The following is a 21,180-nucleotide window of genomic DNA, read 5'->3' on the forward strand; positions in this document are numbered from 1 at the left end:
GGTCCCAAGATTGGAAATTTTTTTTAGATGGGTCGGAGTCCAGTCAACTTTGGGAACCAATGGTCTACTTAATCAATTTGTACAAAAGTCCCAAATCATTTCAAGCTATTCACGAGCGAAAAACTAATGCCGTTGGTACAGTGTGTAGAAATTTTGAAAAGTTGAAACAAGACGAATCAATAGCACTTCATACTGACACTATGATGGCTCAAACATGGAGAGATAGAAGAGACGTGACAATGCTTTCTACTATTCATAACGCAGAATTCGTTGAAACAGGGAAGACTGACTATAAAACTGGTGCTTCCAAAACAAAACCAAGTGCTGCAGATGATTACAGCAAAAATATGGAAAAGGTGGACAGGAGTGATATGATGATATCATTCGTAAAATCAACCAGAAAAACTATGAAATGGCATAAAAAACTATTTTTGCATGTGATAGACTTGTCGATGTTCAGCGCTTATGCCATGTACACGAAGAAAAGTGGAACACGAATATCACTGGGATCATTTGCGCTAAAAGTCATCGAGCAATTGCTAGATGAACATAATAAGAAAACAAACACTCGTAAGCGGAAGTCTGTCGCATTACATTGCCGCATTGGAGCAAACACACACTTTATGGATTTTTTGTCCACTTCCACCTCTGAGCCATCTACTTCTGCTAGAAGTATAAATAGAAGACATTGTGTGGTATGTGGTGCCTTAAAAAAAAAGAACATCTACAAAATTCTTTTGTAAACAATGTAATGTGTCCTTATGTGGAGTGCCGTGTTTTGAAACATACCACAAAAATAAATTTTTAATATATCTTGTACGTTATATGAACATCATAAAGCACTATTGTGAACATATTTTTATTTATCGTGTCAATAATTTTATAAAATCCTTATTTGTGACAACCCAATTAATTATAATTTTTAATTGTGTGGACTATTCGAGACTAGTGGGATATAATTTCTTGATTTTTGCATTTAACTTTATTGTTCTAAAATTGATCCAAAAACGGTATATTATTATAAATTGTGACAACCCTAATTGAAGAAATCGTAAATACGCTTTACAAGCCATGTGGATGTAGCACCTTTTTAGTTTTTAGAAAATTGCCAGCTGACAGGACATAAATAGTTGTTTTTTTCTAGCTGTTAACAGGTTAGAAACATAATCGTCTTAAAATTGATCGCCATATTTTAATGTATACAATATCCAGTTATAGCACTATTTCAAATCATTCTTTTGTCAACATACATTATTTCGACCATGTCCGATCCTAATAGGATCATATGAGCCTCCACAGAGTAGAGGTTTGTATTAACAGATTTTGTTTTTTTACGAGAAATGGATGTCAGCCACTTGCTCAACCTATTAAGTCCATACCCTGACTAACACACAAATTGAAAAACAATATGTGTACTTGCCAGACCCAGGATTCGAACCTGAGACCCACGGCGTGTTAGTCCAACGCTTGAATGTGAACGTCGAATTCGACATTATAGAATTAATTTAATATTTTCTTAACTTTACATAGTAACATATTATATTATGTATTCAGTAAACTGGCAATTGATCATAGGTAATTTTGAATTCTGTCACCAAAGATACTCCAAATTCTTCATTTTCGACCGTTAATGGCACCTGGACACTTAATATCATATGAAAAGATTGTACTGTAAAGTATGTTATATTTATTGCATTTTATAGAGGAAAATATATGGTTATTGAGAAAGACTTAGTTGTGTTTTATTATTTTTATTTCAATATATTGATTTTTTAATCACATGAATATTTACAGGACAGACATTATTTTTAAGACAAATGGAAATGTTTATAACAATAACATGTATTGCGTAAAATAAATGAAAGAAACAAAATGAAAATACCAGTAGTAGATATTTTCAAACAGATAAATTCATATTTTGTGAGAAATAAAGACGTGAAGCAATTAACTAATTCATTACAGCCCAATTCAAAATCTTTATATGGTAAAACTTACATGGTAATATTATTAAGTAATCATGACTATGGAAGCAGTAGCATAATTGAAATAGGCTAGTTTTCTATCTATACTGATCCACTAATTTTCTTGTGATAATTTTCAAACTATGAGTACAAAAATAAGATAGATACATATTTAGTTATTTTCCGAAAAAAAATATACACTTTTATTAATATTATTTTAATTTTTATTACACCTCACTACACCTTTAAAAAATTGTTACAGCGACCAAATGTCAGTAATTTAATTAATATGCCATATTATGTTATTCAAATTGAAATCAGATTCCACGAAAAAAAAATTGAAATCATAATATACGATACTTTACATCACACATAATAAAATGAGCCAATAACAAAATTTTAACACAATAAATTGAGTACCTTGGTATCAAAGTGGGACATAAGCCATTTACAAAATTTTACAAGAGACTCACAAACATGTGTGAAAAGTGTCCGTTTTTCATATAACATATCAACTTTAAACTCAAAAATCTCTATGAAAACTACCGTTTTTGACACTTTTGGTGGATTTTTTGAAAAGAGCATCACTTGTACTACCATAATCAATTAAAACATGAATTTAGTGGGAGGTGGCGTTTGTCCCACTTTGATACCAAGGTACTCAATTGTTTATGCTTTTATAGATAGATAGTTACAATAAAAAAGTGTTGATAAATGATAACTGCTAGTAAATCTGTCTTAAATTATAAAAAATAAGAAAAATCTAACAGGCAAAAATTAATAATGAATTGAGCCAACAAGGTACCAATTGCATATATTTATTATTTAGGAAATTAAAGGTACCTACATATCAGTTTTGCCAGAACATCTTTAAGGTCAAATTAATCTTGCGAAAAATGACAATATGTAATACTATGGTAGGTAAACACAACTTAAGCCAGCTATAAACGTAACTGCGGTACACATGAGTATGTATGATACGACTGAACAAGAGATATGAAAATGTTATACTCATACTTGAGCAGATATAGTAGAGACTCGCGCAAGTCTGAACCAGTTGCGTATTTTTCATTGCGTTTTTCAGCTACATGATTCAAGTGTAAGCCGGCTCGCACATCTAAACTCGTCTCGTCTGCAACATATCGAATACGTTGATGAGACGTAATCGTTATTCACAAAACACATTATCTTACGGACCTTCGCACCACTGCTGGAATGCAACATTTTAGTTTGAAAAAAACATGCTGTCACTAGCAACAAATTTCACGCAACTCGCATCGTATGTCACTCATCCCTCCATGTTGCAGTTACGCATGCGCATACGCTACGAGTCAGCCATTTCTATTCAGACATCGAGCTCGCCATATCCCATACTTATCCACATTCGAAATGACAGATGAGCCCAACAACATTCACTAAGGATGCTCTATGCATCGATATTTGCTTAATTAACGGATGAACCCAATATTTTCACCTTCTATTTAAATTTCTGCGATACCAATACATAACAATCGCTGTTTTGTCGTCTGATGGCATTTTTTTGCAATAGCGTTTGACGATTTTTGACGTTTCGAGAGGTTACTGTCGCTAGGCGCCTATGTGCGCGGCCGACTATGCAACATGCATATGACATTGTGGTTTGATTTATGGCTGTGCAGTAGTCGAGATGAGTTTAGATGTGCGAGGTGGCTAAACCGACACCATTCATGCACACTTTGCTGTGTGGAAGCTATATAAAAAAATTGCGCAAGTATGCAGACGTCTGAAGCTGGCTTTAAACTCAAATCTGCAAATTCTCATAATAAAATTCATAGGAAGTACATTTTTGAAAACACTAAATTAATAATCTACCCAAATATAAGACATTCAATATAAAGAAAGTCCTCGGCAACAAGCCAATATTTTACTCTAAAAGTACATCTGTACCTCAGAGCCAATATATTAAACTGAATATTCCTAAAACCAAAAAAATTCCATCCACGTCAAGCAGCTAAAATCTTAAATTTCCCATATTGTTCTTTATGGACATATAATACACTGGCTCCCAAGTACAGATATTAATATGACATGTGTCAATGTACCTGTAGTAATCATGTTGGTCTACCAGTATAAGTTGTCTACTGAGTGAGGTGGCTGCATGCTAACTTTTGCTATATCATTGAGTATTTTTTTATATTGTGATGAGTTCAGTACCAAATTTGAACAGTGGACGATTTATGTTGGTACATCTATCTATACATACAATAAATTATTTACTCACATTATTTCGGCACTAGATTGACACCTCATTGTCAAAAGATGCCATTTTAATAGTAATATGAATTTCATTGCCATGTCAATTAAAAAAGATATATAGATGACATTGTAGGCATACTGTATCGGCGTTGCGTCCATTTATTTTATTAACCACTGAAAAGGGAAACATTTAAGTATATAATGTTGATATTATTCACTATTAATAATTATAATTAGGTAGGTACTCAATTAAAGCCTCGTATTCACTAGGGGACAAACGGAGCATGACAAGCAAATGACGCTGAACATTTACGTCGATGTCTCAGGAACAATGTTGCGGAACATTTCGCAGAAATGTCACCCGAGCAGATTGTGTTGGTCAGTGCTGCGTACATATTTATTCTAATGAGTAGTTTATCGAAACGTAAGAGAAGGAAAAGGTGGTGTGTGCGCAACTACTTACTACAAAGAGATAGAAGAGTGGATATTCTAAGTAATCTTCGAATGTGTGACAGATCATTTGTGGGAGCCATGTTGGGTGAAACATTGCGCACCGATCTACACTCGCCAATGACTGATGCGCGGCCCGTGCATGCAACGTGTCCTGTGTCACGTAGAGATGTGATACTCTATGTTGCGTGTCGTGTTGGACATTTTGTCCCCTAGTGAATACGAGACTTTATATCGTGCAGTGGCAATTTTAAAAAATATCGGGCAATCGGAATGTTAAAAATGTCAACATCACGTTGCCTTGTTAATAAAAATTTATGCATCTGTCAATCCATTTTGATCTATGCATGTGGGCCTTAAGCCATGTACAACAAAATATACAATATAATATTTTCACAAAACAGTTTTAGAAGACCTTGATAATATAATGATTGAAAGAAATATATTAAAATCTACATAAAAATATATATTTTTATAAGAAAAATAGTGTACGTAGACACAAGCCAAATATCGTAAACCCAAGATACATCTCTGACCTATGGGTGTGAAGTATCTGTCGGCTTGTATGTACATCTTAAATACTCTCTACGTCTATTCAAAATACATTTAAGATTTAAAGGAACATAATATTATATTATGAATGTATTTACGATTAACTATTATCCGTAATGTAAACTACAAGTCCCATTAGCCGATGGAAGGTTTACTAACGAAAATTGAATTATGCATGATGAATAAATGTTACAATAGGTGACCTTATCTGTTTATATTAAGTGCATTCTTAAATAATTATTTATAAATTCCATTTTGAATTTTTGTTCAATTGCTGGGTTATAATTGAAAACGATTAAAATTGTAATACAATGGGGCGGAGATGGTGAACCTATGACACGTATCACCGAGTGACAGTTAATATGTATTCGACTTTCGTATACAATCAATATGAGTAGGTACATTTATTTGATTAAATATGTAGATTTTTGCATTTGGAATAAACAGTCAAAACGTTGCAGCTTCTAATTTTATCATATTGCATAAAAAAATTTATATCTCCAATAATCTTATTCAATTAGATCAGATTAAAACATTTGAATATGGAGATTATTGAGTTTCAAAATAGTTAAGTCTGTAAAAATAAATTTGTGAAGCTTGCAGTGTGAACACATTAAAATAATTTTTCAAAATGTTGAAGAGTGTGGCCAAGTAAAATTTTAAATTAATTAAACTCATTAGCAATATTTGGATTTGTGAGCAACGATTTTTGTTGATGAATTATAGTGCCTGTACATGTGCATGGATTCATTTGCACCAATGTGTATTTTAAACTATGGCGATAATAACTGTTTACACGTAACAGTGCTGACTGTCTCGCCAATCTCATTCTTCAAGAGTAAACGAGACGCGATGTTGTCATTTTATGGTACTATTTGAAAGGTCGTAAAAATCGGTTAACCCCAAAATGAGTCTGTGCAGTGTAGTTGGTTTTTTTTACCAGAAGTCACTATCGTTCTACTGCGCAGGCGATATCGCACAATCCTTCAAGCTCCTGAACTTTTTTAATCCATGCATGCAATCTTGCAATTTGCAGTAAATCTATGCATGTGTATATGGGGTATTACACCAAATTGAAAATAAGAAATTACCTTGGCAATGATTTAACTGTAGTATTTTTAGGATCAAAATCTAAAATTATTTAATTTATCTGATACACGGCTTTTTAAAGAAAAAAATTTGGACAAATATGTAGACACATAGAAAAAGTTACACCATCCCTGCAATAAAACATGAAAATTTTAATTACTTGAATATCAATTACGCGGTGAGAATCGTTAATAAGTATCGTACACATGTCAAAAATTACCTATTCTCATTTTGCCTATAAGGTAACATCAATAGTAAAATACGGAACTTGTTCCGAGGGGTTTCGGCATTGACTGTTGTAAAATCTACTCCAGACCAACATACAACTGTCCATAAACAAAGAAATAATGCATAAAAACTGCTTTTTATAATAAAATTTAAATGTTTACATAATTTTTTATTATATAAATGACTGAAAAGTTTTTTGTATTCCACAGCAGATGGAAACAATGTGAAAATGCACTGACAAACGAGCAAATGTGATCATATTTAATCCTTTATATACAACAGGCAAATGTGACCATATTTAATTTGAATGCAGTTGTGGACATGTGTTGAGTTTCAAACAAATAATTCTTTATATACATTTGTGTAGCGGCAACGGTTTGTATAATTTGTTTACGGACAGATGTATCTTGGTCTGTACAAAGCATAATATTGCAGTGTGATGTACGATTCGTTGGTTTGATATCCATTTCATCATTGCTACATTTAGATATTTGGAGCAATCATGGAATGGCCAATTAAATACTGGTAGTTCACGATACGTCTTTGGGAGCGTTATCACTGCAAAATGATGTTAAAATTCCACACCATTTTGTGGCAGTAAAGTATTACAATATACAACATACATATTATCATGAAAGCCTAGTTTCACAATATAGATTGATGTTCTTGCTTTATTTGCCGATCCAAAATATGCCCAAAATCCAAGTCTATTATTTTATCTTATACAAGACTAGTTCAAAATGGAATTTAGCATATTTTAGTATTGCTGTAACAGAAATTATACAAGAAGATAAAATAAGTATTTACTATGTTAACATTGCAAAGAGTTGAATAGGCCGACCAAAACTTTTCAGTCAGTAATACTAACATTTTGCACAGAAGATAATAGTGAACAATTAATCAAATATACATAACTTTAAGTACTGCCATTTTAGTGTATCTACTAAAAAGTTTCTATTGATAATAAGAAGCAAATCTATGTCAATTCTTTGAAAGTATTTTTTGGGTTGCTAACTCTTTATCAGAGCATCCGATAGAACACGATGTTTCTCATTATAATATTCCTCGTATTAGGCGGGACTGGTTTCAGGTATATATATTCACATGGTATATATCAGGGGTGTCAACTAATTTTCACATAAGATCGACTTTGGAGAAGAAAAAATCTCCGCAATTTATGTACTTTTTCTGAAATTAAGGACATATAATATATATAACTATAGTATTAATAGATATATTTTTTTGGTTTTTCATTGTGTTAAGGTTTAAAATTCGTTTAACTCACGTAGCAAATGAAATCGACAATTATTCAGACAAATAATAGCTAACCGCTTAGCAATATCCTCATGAGTCACTGCCCTGAGTAATGTAATATTAAATTTAAAAATAGATGGCAGTAATGCCACCAATTATATTATATTTGATAGCATTACTGCCTACTGGATAATAGAAATATGTATAATAAATAAAATCCCATTATACTTCCCACTTATAAATAAATAAAATAAATATTTTTGGCGATCGACCTTATTGACACCCCTGGTATATATGGTGGAGCTGCAGGATGATGGCGTGACCTGGGAAGACATGGGAATAGCCTGGCAAGAACCGGGATTCTTGAAGCGCCGTGTGGCATCTATATGCTTCAAGTTAGGAGTGGATATAGATTAAGAAGATAACCTCCACTCATCCTCCAACAATAGATTTCTCATAGCTTTGTTTCTTAGTACATTAATAGTTTTTCAAAATAAATTCGAGCAAAGAATGAATACAGTTTCTAACATTTTTTGTCTTTCTGATATTGAGATGTACATTTTTCTAAAATTGTACTACAAAGAATATTATGGAAGTATACAATGCATTACATCGTCGCAAAACAAGTAATGCGTGATCAAAATAATGCTATTAATTGATAATAATAATTGCATGCGAGTTTAATGATATATTTAAACATTAATGGGAAGATCCGATCAATTTGTGAATAAAATTTTTCATATCCTTAAGCTCTTCGTCGCAGGACGTGTGCATCATTCCTCGGTATGATTTGAATTCGGTGCTACTCAAAATTGACTTAAGGAATGTGGCAGTCATCTGTCCCCACTTGTAAGGAACAACAGGATCACAGTCACCGTGGAATTGCAGGATCTGGAACAAGAAGAAAACATTGCAGTTTGACCGTGAAAACGAATCGTTGATAATATTTGTTGTTTCCAATTAATAACTGGAATATTTTTTTATCAGAAACGAAGAAAAAACCAAATGGTTTTATGACCACAAATCACTGCCAAAAACTGTAGGGGTTGACACTATATAAAATGCGATTACCGCGTGGTTACAAACTTAACATCCCAGGAAGAGTTCTGAGGAGGGTCCAGGAATTAAACTCACTATTTTCTTATTTAAATGAACATACAAAATATTTCCACATATTCACGCTTATATAACATAATCTAGGTATAATACTTAACTAAATTGGCGGTCACTTTTCTCTCGCCACGAGTGTCGTGGGCCTACTAAATGTCTCAGAGGGCACCAATTGAATATCTCGGAATTATGGGCTGCTATGCAAGCTGGCCAAAATTCCCAGAACTTTCGGCCGCTCTCAGCCCCCTGAATAGCTGTTGCCTTGGTTACTGACCACTATCTCCATTACCCGCATTCTTATCTACAATCCACATCTTGTCCATCGGTAAAATGCGCCCCTTAGCTGGCTCTCGGCTGAATTCTATAGGTTATTGTTATTCTTAAATTTTTTTTATCGATAGATCCTTCGACGTAGACTGTAGGATTTATAAAATTTGTAATGCTAGCTAACAGGAGCGCTGTCCGCGAATTTACAAGTCCAGTTGACTATAGGCTGAAGGTCGAAGATTAGGTTGTATAGTGCTCCAGAGGAGTCGTCTGCTGAAGGCGGACAGTTTCAATTGGTGTTAGGGTCCGGTGATTCTAAACAATATCTATACCCAATGGCAAATAGTCCCAGAATATTGTAATAGTTTATGTATCATCGATCGAATTTCAAAGCGAATTAAAAATCAAAATAGGTATAAAAAAACAAGCAATTCACACATTTAATTATTCGATATTTCAAAGCAAACTAATAATATTTTGTTTATAATGTGTTATAAAACATCCTCTGAATATTGACTGAATAAACAAATATAAAAAATAGTGTTTAGAGACCCAGCAACTTTGTGTTTCACTTGCGTTTCCTCTTAACTAAATATATTCTAATTTATAATTGATTTATGGAAATCACTGGAGAACTCGCGTACACAATGGAAACATTTAAATATTCATGTATGTGAATCAACACTTAAGTGTCACGGTTGAACTAATGTGATGTCAATAAAACATGATTGGCTGGAGTTGCACCGACCGGTAATTCTCGGGGGCACTTGAGTTCGGCCGGGAAGCGCTTGTGCAGGGGCATCCAGCAAGACAGCGCCACCACGCCTGCCAGTGGCTGTGGGAAGGTGAGGGCTGAGTGGAGGGCTAGAGCGCCCCCTTGTGAGAAGCCCGCCAGGATAATGCGGTTCGCAGGAATGCCAATCTGAAAGATACAATTACAATGAATGCTGTAACTTTTACTACGATTTGAATCTTCACAATAATGAAAAATATTAATTTTATTTCACATTGTTAATGGTAGCGCGGTTAACAAAATTAATGTATACAGATCTGATTACTTGCGTCAATTGTCAAGTGTCATTATCACGACAGTGTTTAAATCATGCTAGTAATATCACCTTACCACTCGGTCTTGTTTCCTGCCCAAACTGTCAAAACTTACTATATGTAATGTGGCACATTCAAGCTGGTCGCCATAATGTGCGATAGATAACAGAACATTAAAGGGACAATTCAGACATGGGGATATTACAGGGGTAATAAATTCCCAACAGTTGTGCCGTCCAATCGCTTACTTTTTGATCGCGCCATGAATAGATGGGAGTGCGACACCTCAGCATTCCCCCGCATTAAAAAATATCTGCAATTTGTATGTACTAAGTATAATTGACAAAGTGTATATTATTTTTGTCGGATCTCCACAGTCTACCTCCACTTGATGGTTTGGATTAGGCAGGGTTTAATTGTATTTTAAAAACTAACCAGCACCATCTGTAATTTGTATCCTTAGTTCAATGAAAACAAATAAGTATGACTGACAAAGTTTGGTGTGCACTATTGATGTCAGACCTTAACTGACTACCTCCGCCTTTCCCCACCGACGTCTAGCCATCGTAATGTACGACGATCCTTATAGTAACTGCATCCAGTTTGCTGTGTATCAGACTGACACTAAAAGGTGAGAGATTTCAATATCCAGTAACGTCGAACATTTCATTCATAATCAACTTATTGGTTCTGGGGCATAGACGTCCAAATCCTGACACAGGAGATTCGTGTTGAATTCAAATTTATCATTATAACAATACAATTGACATATTGTCCCATCTTGACGATTTAGGCCATCTATCTGCTCACACAGAAACTAAAATCCGACAAACTGGTTGGTGATGGAACTCATAAACTGGCCAGTGACTGATGCTTCGCACACGGCACTACTGAAACCTATAAATCTCATAACCTCAAACTGTCAAACCCATTGACTTTCCTACTTCATTCTAAGCTTTAAACCTACAATTATACAGGCAGGAGTATTTCTCAACAGCCACATATTTTAAATTAAAAATCAGTTCGCCCATCTTTAACTTTTGACGTCTTGACTTGTTATTGATTGTTTAGTTCAGTTCAGTGCTACCAATTTTGGTAAGAAAATATGATTTTTCATCGAATCTACTGATATTGGTACCACTGTTTTATGGGTGACTGGAAACTGAGACTAGCATGTCACGCCGCTTCGGTTTCGGTCGCAGACGCATTGAAACTGAGAGATTCCAGTCTTGCCGTCAGCGAGCCGCCATTGAAACACACTAGCTAGATACTGGTTTCAGTCTCGTCTTTTTTGAGTATTCACGTGAGCGGATGGCCTAAGACAACTATTTTACCTCACCATTCAGACCAATATAAAAAGTAAAGTATAAAATCGTTTTATACAGGCATTATGATTATAGGATTACAGTTAACAATAAGTATGTTAGTATGCCTAGTTAAAAAAAATATTGTATTTCAATGAACATTTTTTACAGTAGGTATAACTATATCAAATGACATTACCACAATTACCACTTCATTGGTTAAACAGAATTATCAAGCCAGAATTCTATTGCAATGGTGACATAATATATGTTAATACGAAAAATTGTAAATCCTACTGTTCAAATACAAATTACTTATCTCTTAAAAAATTAAATACCTAAGTACATTTATAAAATTCATTATTTTTTGCTGTTTGTGAGAATTCCATAATTGCAATTGCTCGATTTCCTGGTTACGTGTAAATTGTATGTATTACACTCGGCCGTATCACAGTTCTCGTACCAGAAAGATATGGCCGTATAGCATTGAGATTTAAAAAAAATGATTCGTTGGTCATTGCAGACAGTAATGTTCCAATTTTATTAGATTCAAGAAGAACATTCAGTACAAGTCGGTTATGTGGAATACAGCGGCAAACACATTTTGAAAACAGCTGATATACTGGATTATTTGTTAGGTTAACCTAACCTAACCTAACCTAACAAATAATCCAGTATATCAGCTGTTTTCAAAATGTGTTTGCTGCTGTATTCCACATAACCGACTTGTAGTGAACATTCATTTGATAGATACGACTTAATACTTAGGAGCACCTACATGCTAACCTACTTTTGAATCATTCAGAATCTATACAGAAATATATACGATATGATTGTATTTCTCATTTACTTACATACCTATTTTATTCTGTCTTTCCCTCGCATTCCGGTGATTTTTATTAGGTGTTTTATTTAGACATGTATATAATCTCAATGCTATCCGAAACAACATCCCACTCTGAATTTTGATACAGCTGATAAGCATATTTTTTTACGAGACAAACATCATTTTGACAATCTTCAATGAGTCCATGCAACATTTCTCTCTCAAATGAGTTCCGCGAGTTTTTGTAACATAGTTATGGATTTTGACAAACGGTCTACCAAAAAGTCTAGAATACTAATTTTACTAAAATTTGTCGATTACAGTAATAATTACTTCATTAAATAAAAACCACTTTATGGTTACCAATGCTGCATATCTTGCCGATTCTTTTCGAACACATTTCAGAAAAGAAAATCGTCTGCGCCGCATTTCTTTGTGTGCTATGTTAAAATTCTCAAAAGGTTCCGTTATATTGTACAAAATATAAAACGGTTATGTGAATAAAAATAATTGTGACACTGGTCTAATCTATGGCAGGTGAACGAATGCAGTACGTGCAGGTCATGGTCGTTGTTTACATCAACATAACATAAGTACAGAAATAGACTAAATATCAGATTTGAGATTAAAACTGAGCTCCTTTTTTCCTAGCATAAACATGCTTTGCACAACATCATCTGTCATATTACAAATTTGAAACATAATGACTACTTTTTTAAATGAATTTTATGCAAGTTATAAAATAACATCAATAACATTTATTGATTTAAAAACTAGTTATATTTAATACCCATCTTAACTTAAATGCATTGATCAGATTATGATAGTCTTCTCCTAACCTTAATTTCAGCCTTGACCATATCGTGAATCAAATTGGTAGCCTTCTGGATCCCCTCTTCGTCTTCAGGCCCCGTGGCTTCTAGGGTGCGCAGGTCGAACCATGACTCCATGAGGTGGCCACCATTCAGTGTGACAGCCATCTTGGCGGCCGTCGGGCATATCACTTTCACGTGGGGTGCCCTTATGCCTGCGACGGCACTCGCCCAGCCATGGCTGTAGGATACAATAAAAGATTAATTGAGACGGTGAGACATTCGTGCGGAGGCAGTCATTTTTTTGGTGCATTCGTAATGTGATGAAACATCACTGGCGAAGGGTGGAGGTAGGCTGTTAATATCCGACAAAAATAGTGCACAGTAAGCATTTTCAGTCAAACGTATTTGTTTTCATTGAACTAAGACAACAACGTGTAGATAGTGTTGTTAATTTTTAAAATTCAATTAAACCTTGCCTAATCCAAGCCATAGTAGATAATAATAAAAAAATAATCATTTATCTATAAAATATCTAAAATTATGCCATTAAACCATACATCATTTTAGATATTTTAAAGATAGAAGAATATTTTTAATCAACTATGGTTTGGTTAGGCAGGGCTTAATGATTTTTAAAAAAAACTAACCAACACCATCTGTAATATGTATTCTTAATTCAACGAAAACTAAGCATGACTGAAAAAGTTTGCACTATTTTTGTCGGATCGCCCATAGCATACCTAAACTATTATTTTTGGTTTGGACAGGGTTTAATGAGATGACTGTATATCGTCTCTGTTCTGGCAGAACACACTAACTGGAGAATACTAGTTTTGAGTAATTTGACTTTGAAGTTGTTAAAATGTTTGAAATAATGGTCTATCATGTGAGTTTATTAAGTAATCGTAAAAAGGGTGACTTTTAAATAAAGATTTTATTTATTAAGAAGGTTTCCAGACGGTAAAGTTTGAAATAAGGAACATTTTGGTATTAACTCAATATGTCATTTTTTCGAATTAGTGTCTTCTGCCAGAACAGTGATGATATATAAGTGTGACTAAGTCTGAGTTTAGTGTGCACTATTTATGTAGAATCTTAGCAGCCTACCCCCACTCTTCGCCAGTGTGAACATACCATTACCAACACTATAATGTATTAGTGTTATAAGGAATCCACCAGAGATACGAACAAATGCATTATTATGCAGGGAAATTAATTTTTATGACATTACGATATTTTTTCGACCATATCCGATCCTAATAGGATCATATGGGCCTCCACAGAGTAGAGGTTTGTATTAACAGATTTTGTTTTTTACGAGAAATGGATGTCAGCCACTTGCTCAACCTATTAGGTCCATACCCTGACTCACACACAAATTGAAAAACAATATGTGTACTTGCCAGGCCCAGGATTCGAACCTGAGACCCACGGCGTGATAGTCCGACGTTTAAGCCGCCCGGCCACCGTGGGTGTCAGGATGTTGTATGGAAGTAGATAATTCTTACTGCGACATTTTATTTTACAGCTATAGATATAGCTGAGAGCATTAAAAAAATGGCAATTATTGTCTGAGGACTGACATATTATTCCCCTAGTTAACGTCTGTTTCCGTCCAAGCATGTGTGATTATGTTTAGCATAAAATTATTCTATCATAAATAAGCCCGTCATTTGTTTTTTAGATGTCGCGATATCGCATTTTTTGTAATGGATGCCTCATTATGCTGACACTTTAGTGTAATACCCCGTTTACACGTGCATGGATTTACTGCTGACAGTATATATTATCGCAGCCATAACAAGAAAATGTACGTGTAAACATGTATTATCCTGCAGTTGCAAGATTGCATGCATGAATCAAAAAAGTTCAGAAGCTTCTGAATTTTCATGCGACAGTTGAAAATTTTTCGATCTGCGCCTGCGCGGTAGAACGATAGTGGCGAACCTGTCAGCAAAAAAACGAACTATAAAGGAATTTTGGGATTAACCGATTTTCACTACCTGTCAAATAGTACCATAAAATGACAACATCGCGTCTTGCTCTCTCTTGAAAAATGAGATTGGAGAGAGTCAGAACTATTACGTGTAAACAGTTATTGTCACGATAAAATACACACTATTGCTGCCAGTAAATCCATGCACGTGTACAGGTGCTATAAGTTTCCTAGCCAAAAATTGTAATGCTATGCGAGTTGTGTCCCATGATCAAGTGACAGCGGATGGCGTGTCAGCCTCCAAAGCTCTTTACTACGCCAACTTTAGAGTGCGAGTATTATAAAGGGAAATTAAGAAAAGGTGTTGCAATACACGCTGCATACAATACATTGTATCGCAGTAATGAAGGGTGGAGGTAGGCTGTTAAGATCTGCCATAAATAGTGCACATTAAATTTTGTTAGTTATAAGAATTTTTATTGAACTAACTAATACAATTTATAGATTTTGAAAATCAACTAAACCCTGCCTAACCAAACCATAATAGTTTTGGTATATTTTGGGCGATACAACACAATTGTGCACACTTTTTCATTCATAAGATTAAGAATACATATTACACATATTGTTGTTTCATTTTTTAAATTCATTAGCCCTGCCTAAACCAAACTATAATAGATAAAAAATATTATTCTATCTATAAAATATCCAAGTTATGTATGATACGAGGGTGGGTCAATAATTCCTTAGAAAAAGGCATTAAAACAGTTTTTATTTTTGTATTTTTTTTTTATTTCTCAACATAATCTCCTTGGAGCTCAATACACTTGGTTAGACGTTTCTCAATTTTTTTTAAACCGTCAGAAAAATAAGTTTTCGGAAGGTCCTCAAAATAAACATTTGTCCGATCGATGACTTCTTCATTTGAAAAAAAACGTTGTCCACTTAGCCATTTTTTTAAGTTTGGGAAAAGGAAAAAGTCACTGGGGGCTAAATCTGGCGAATACGGTGGGTGGTCGACCAATTCGAACTTCAATTTTAGCCATTGATCGTAAACATGTGTGAACACGGGCATTGTCCTGATGAAAGAGGATTTTTTTCCTGTTTAAATGAGGCCGTTTTTCTTCAATTTTGTTTTTTAGCTGGTCCAATAAAGATGCATAATAATCCCCTGTTATTGTTTTTCCTTTTTCCAAATAGTCAACGAAAATAATTCCACGTGCATCCCAAAATACAGTAGCCATAACCTTACCAGCTGATTTTACGGTTTTCGCCTTCTTTGGACATGGTTCGCCTTTCGCAATCCACTGCTTTGACTGTTCTTTCGTCTCGGGAGTATAGTGGTAAATCCATGTTTCATCTACAGTCACAAAGCGACGAAAAAATTCATCCGGATTGCGTTGCATGAGCGACAACAGGGCTTTAGAGGCCACCACCCTTTTGCGTTTATTGTCGACTGTGAGCAAACGCGGCACCCATCTTGCAGAATTTTTTTTCATGCCCAATTTGTCATGTAAAATAGAAATGACGCTACCTTTTGAGATCCCTGTAACCTCAATTATCTCACTCAACTTTAATCTTCGGTCACTTAACACCATATCGTGGATTTTATTGATCATTTCTGGTGTAGTCACCTCTACAGGACATCCTGAGCGTGGTTCATCCTTTGTTGATGTACGACCACGTTTAAATTCATTTAAACAGTTATAAATAGTTGCAAGTGAAGGAGCAGATATGCCGTGAACTAAATCCAACTCATTTTTTATTTCCTTTGCTGTTAACCCTTTTATATTAAAATGTTTAATAACAGTTAATTTTTAAATGTACGAGAAACACACAACAACCCGACCAATCTGATTGAAACTTCTCAGCATACTGAATCGGTAGTGCCGCTGCATGAAAACAAACCGCTTACAGTACTAGTCGCGCCACCTGTCGGCTTTTCTAAGGACTTATTGACCCACCCTCGTATTATAATTGGATAATTTTAGATATTTTATTTTATAGATAGACGAGTATTTTTTGACTATTGTCTATTATGGCTTGGTTTCGCAGGGTGTAATTGAATTTTAAAACAAACCAATACCATCTGTAAATTGTAGTTTTATTTCAATGAAAACAAATATGTATGACTGTGTAAGTTTGGTGTGCATGCACTATTTATGGCGGGTCTTATCAGCTTACCTCCACCCTTTGCCACTGTTGTATCGTGTACAATAGTAAATTGTATCACATCCATTTGTCAACAGTTTTCACCTAATGTTAAATAATTTAATTAATATTGATTGAAACGTTTTTACAAAAAAAAATGGATTAAGATGTATACAGTTAAAGTTATACCTGACAAAGCCTCTATAGTCTATGGAAACAAGCAAATCGGGTCTACACATTCAATAGAATATAACTTCGTGCATATTATAATTAGGTAAAGTACATAACATACTTCATTTTTATTACTTTAAGTACGTTTGGCTTACAAGTCAATGGTGTCAAGGTATTTACATAGAATATATCAATAATAAAGGAAGGTAGGAAACGTGTAAAGTACCTACTTAATTGAATATGTGCAATAATATTATTATTCATAAACATTTCACCCAATAAAAATGCTGATAAATAATGGTCACATGATATTTGATCTCAATCTCATGAAAATGTGAGAGTTATGTAAATATTAATGGTTAAATGAAACTAGTATTTACATAAAAATAGCTACATGAATCGTATTATGAACACTTTGATCGCCATGGGGGTCACCACTGAGTTGGTCCAAGAAAGCCGTGGGGGTCACCGGTGTTCTGTTTCATTATACTATCTGAATATAATTTGACCTCAAAATGGCACCATGCTCTTGTCAACACATATGGACAGGTGACCGGTGAAATGGCCGGCCCGGCACAATATAATGAATTAACCTGTTGGCGCCGCGACATACACATGAGGCCGGCACATCATAAAAACTAGTATTTACGTAAAAAAATCATCAAAATGAAAAAAAATATTATATTCTTTCATAACCTATCAAATAATACCTTAGAAACAAATAAACATTTTTTAACTATTTTACGTAAAACTAGTTGGCGATCATGTGTTAAGAATAAATGAATTAACAGTAGTCATGAGATGATTCGAAATTCTACGTGGTGACTAAAATATATGCCGTCAAATGCATGATATAATAAGATCACTTAATCTTATTTTTTGTGTACTACTTACTTAAATTTAAAGTCGTCATTGTTTTTTTTTCATTATTTTCGTTGCTTTGACTTTCGAGTGGAAACATAATCATGTTTTTGTAAGTTCACTATTAAAATAGGAGGGGTCCCACTATCTTATACTATTATTTTCTATCTATACCCAATAGAAAGTAGTCCAAGAGTATTACCATAATTTATGTATAATCAATCTAATTTCGAAGTGAATCAAAAAACAAAATACTCAGATACGTCTTATATCAAGAGTTAAATATTATTAAAATATAAAAGGTATAAAAAACAGATGATTCTCACTTTTATTTCTACAAAATTTCAAGGTAAAATCTCGTTTGCAAATAAGTGAGACTATTTGAATTTGAAGTATTTTGCTTTGTTTATAAAAACTACGACTGTTTCTTTCTCAATTCTCGGTGTTTAACATGATTATTCATCATAAAAATATTAGTCAATGTATTGCTTTTGGCTGCCTACATAAAATTGACGAGGAAGTATCTTTCCACAGGTTAATTTTATATTCAAAGTCTGGTTTGATACGGCGAAATGGGAGATGGATGAAATTTCAAATTAATGTTAAATTTGATTATATGGTATCCAATCCTATGAATTTAAGCAATCTAGGCTTATTTCGACAACATCTGCACAAAGAATCGTGTACATGGTTAACTAATTGTATGAATCTTAAATAATACTGTAACGTCATAGTAAAAATGTGAAGTCTTCAAGTGAAGCTGCAATGCAGTCACTTGTAGCTAATTTAATCAGTAGGCCAGAAGTCCTTTTTTGCTTTAATTTTATACAGTTAGGTTCCATCTCTATAGAAGGTTTTTTTCAATATCCTTGGGATTTTGTTCACATAACAGACTACTGATATGTGAAAAATAATAAAATTTGATTTGAAATAGTAACGATTTTGCGAACAAAAAGCAAGAATATTAAAAAAATGAACATTTTATCAAAATATGTTTTTCATAAATTGTTTTTAGGGCCTTAATATATTATATTGCCACAGCAGCTCTATTCCAACATAACACTTAACTCCAAAATCAATAAATAATAGTGATAAAAATGCTATGATGCAGTCCAAGAGTTTATTATCTCGAGGTATGAACTGTCAAATGTAATGAAGCAACCCCGGTAGCCGTGCTAATCAAACAGAGTGAGATCTAGGACAACGATACAACTTGGGTTGCGTGATTTGGAAAATTAATACTCAATCGCGACACTAGCACCATCGCGCCTCAAGTTATAGTTGTCGTATTACACTCCCATAATTAAGTTGTCAAATGTTATTAATTGCGCACAATATTTTCAACAAATTCAATGTCAGAAAATCAATGTACCTTTGTACAATGTAGAGTTATACATACGAAGCATACCTGACATTAAATAATATACTGTATACATAATTCCAGTTCTATAACTTTTTTTAACGTCAATAAAAATGGCAGCAGGTGTTAGTGTTAACTTGCAATTCATCACACATTCACATACAGAATCGTCTCAACTGCAACATGTCGAATGTGTCAATGTGATTTTGTTGTCATTCACGAAATACATGTAACATAGCGTCGATTTTTGGTAGAAAACAACATCTGCTTGTCACATGTAACAAATTTAACATGACATGGGCCGCATGAGAAATAACAAAATGTTATATTGGCATATGTACAGATGTTGCATTTTGTGGTCAGTCACTGTCCCGGCATGGTCCCGTCAGTGAGCGAGGAAGAAAGTTGAAACATTGCCGGCCGGTTTGATTCATGACCACGGTCGCAGTCAAGACGATTTTGTATGCGCGACCGGACTTAAATAACCGTCAGAATCCAAAGAGTTAAACAGGTCTGATAGTTAGGGGTTATAAATTTTCATTAAATAAATTAAATCAAGATATGAAATCTTACAGATATTTGAAGTAGTAGTTGCAAATTCAATATAATATATTATATTTAGTAGGGCAGTGATATTATAATATTATTATAGATATATAATATAATTGATCTCTGAACTATGATTGCCCTAGTAAAATGACTTAAATGGAATAGGTAGGGATTGAAAACCAAGGTCATATATTATAAAATATATACTAATATAAAACATAAAGTAAATTATATAAACGTATATGTGTCGATTGCGTATTGAAATATATCAAATCGTGAGAAGGATACAAATGTGATCGTTTAATAATTAAATTTGTGAAGATGCCTATATAGTGATAGACGTCATAATGTCTAAGCCTGAGGCATATTTAATTTTGTTCGACGACGGCGCGTCTTTCAATTAAAGCTTCGTGCATATACGCGCATCGTATATTTAATAGGGCACGATTGACCAGTAACTAAACCAATTAAAGATTATCTAACTCTCGGTTCCAACACAATTACATGGCCGAACGAACACATCGTAAAACAACCCGTAATAACTATGAGATTATTGTAAAATTGAAACTCACCCGGTATCTCCGAGTCCGTGGAGAAATATTAACTGAAATCAACAAAACAATATATTTTAAACAGATTTATAATAAACATGCAAACTTTTCAATTGCACAATTTTATTTTAGACATACCGTCGCCGTATGTTTGGCGGACGCAGCGATAATAACGGGGCTAGCCATTTTTAAGTTTATTTACAGAGTAATGGAACAAAATGTCTAAATAATACTATAATTTCACTTTTTATAAATCCACAAAATCGATATCAAAGACCGGACACTGACAAACGCCAACTACCTCTTGCCAATTAATTGCCATAAGTTAATAAACATGCGAATCATTTTGTTGCCACTAATAAAATAATATTTATCGTAAAATCCTGGATTTGTACTGGAAAACGAGGGGACTAAAGGCCATTTTTTTTAAAACTAGGTAGATAATATATCATTAAAATCCCTA

General features: G+C 33.9%; 1 protein-coding gene across 1 annotated transcript; it reads right to left on the bottom strand.

Moving 5' to 3' along the window:
* Positions 1 to 7,525: 7,525 nt before the first annotated feature.
* Positions 7,526 to 21,039, bottom strand: Apt1 (Acyl-protein thioesterase 1). The gene is made up of 5 exons (XM_085960080.1): positions 20,856 to 21,039; positions 20,739 to 20,770; positions 13,163 to 13,376; positions 9,895 to 10,068; positions 7,526 to 8,660 (listed from the first exon to the last, which is right to left on the bottom strand). The coding sequence occupies exons 1-5, from the start codon at positions 20,901 to 20,903 to the stop codon at positions 8,469 to 8,471; spliced, it is 660 nt and encodes a 219-aa protein (XP_085816206.1). The 5' UTR covers positions 20,904 to 21,039; the 3' UTR covers positions 7,526 to 8,468.
* Between the last annotated feature and the right edge of the window lie 141 nt (positions 21,040 to 21,180).

The sequence above is a fragment of the Rhyacophila brunnea genome, unplaced genomic scaffold (assembly GCF_057557595.1).
Source record: "Rhyacophila brunnea isolate RB1 unplaced genomic scaffold, BYU_Rbru_1.0 scaffold_9, whole genome shotgun sequence".
NCBI lineage: Eukaryota > Metazoa > Arthropoda > Insecta > Trichoptera > Rhyacophilidae > Rhyacophila > Rhyacophila brunnea.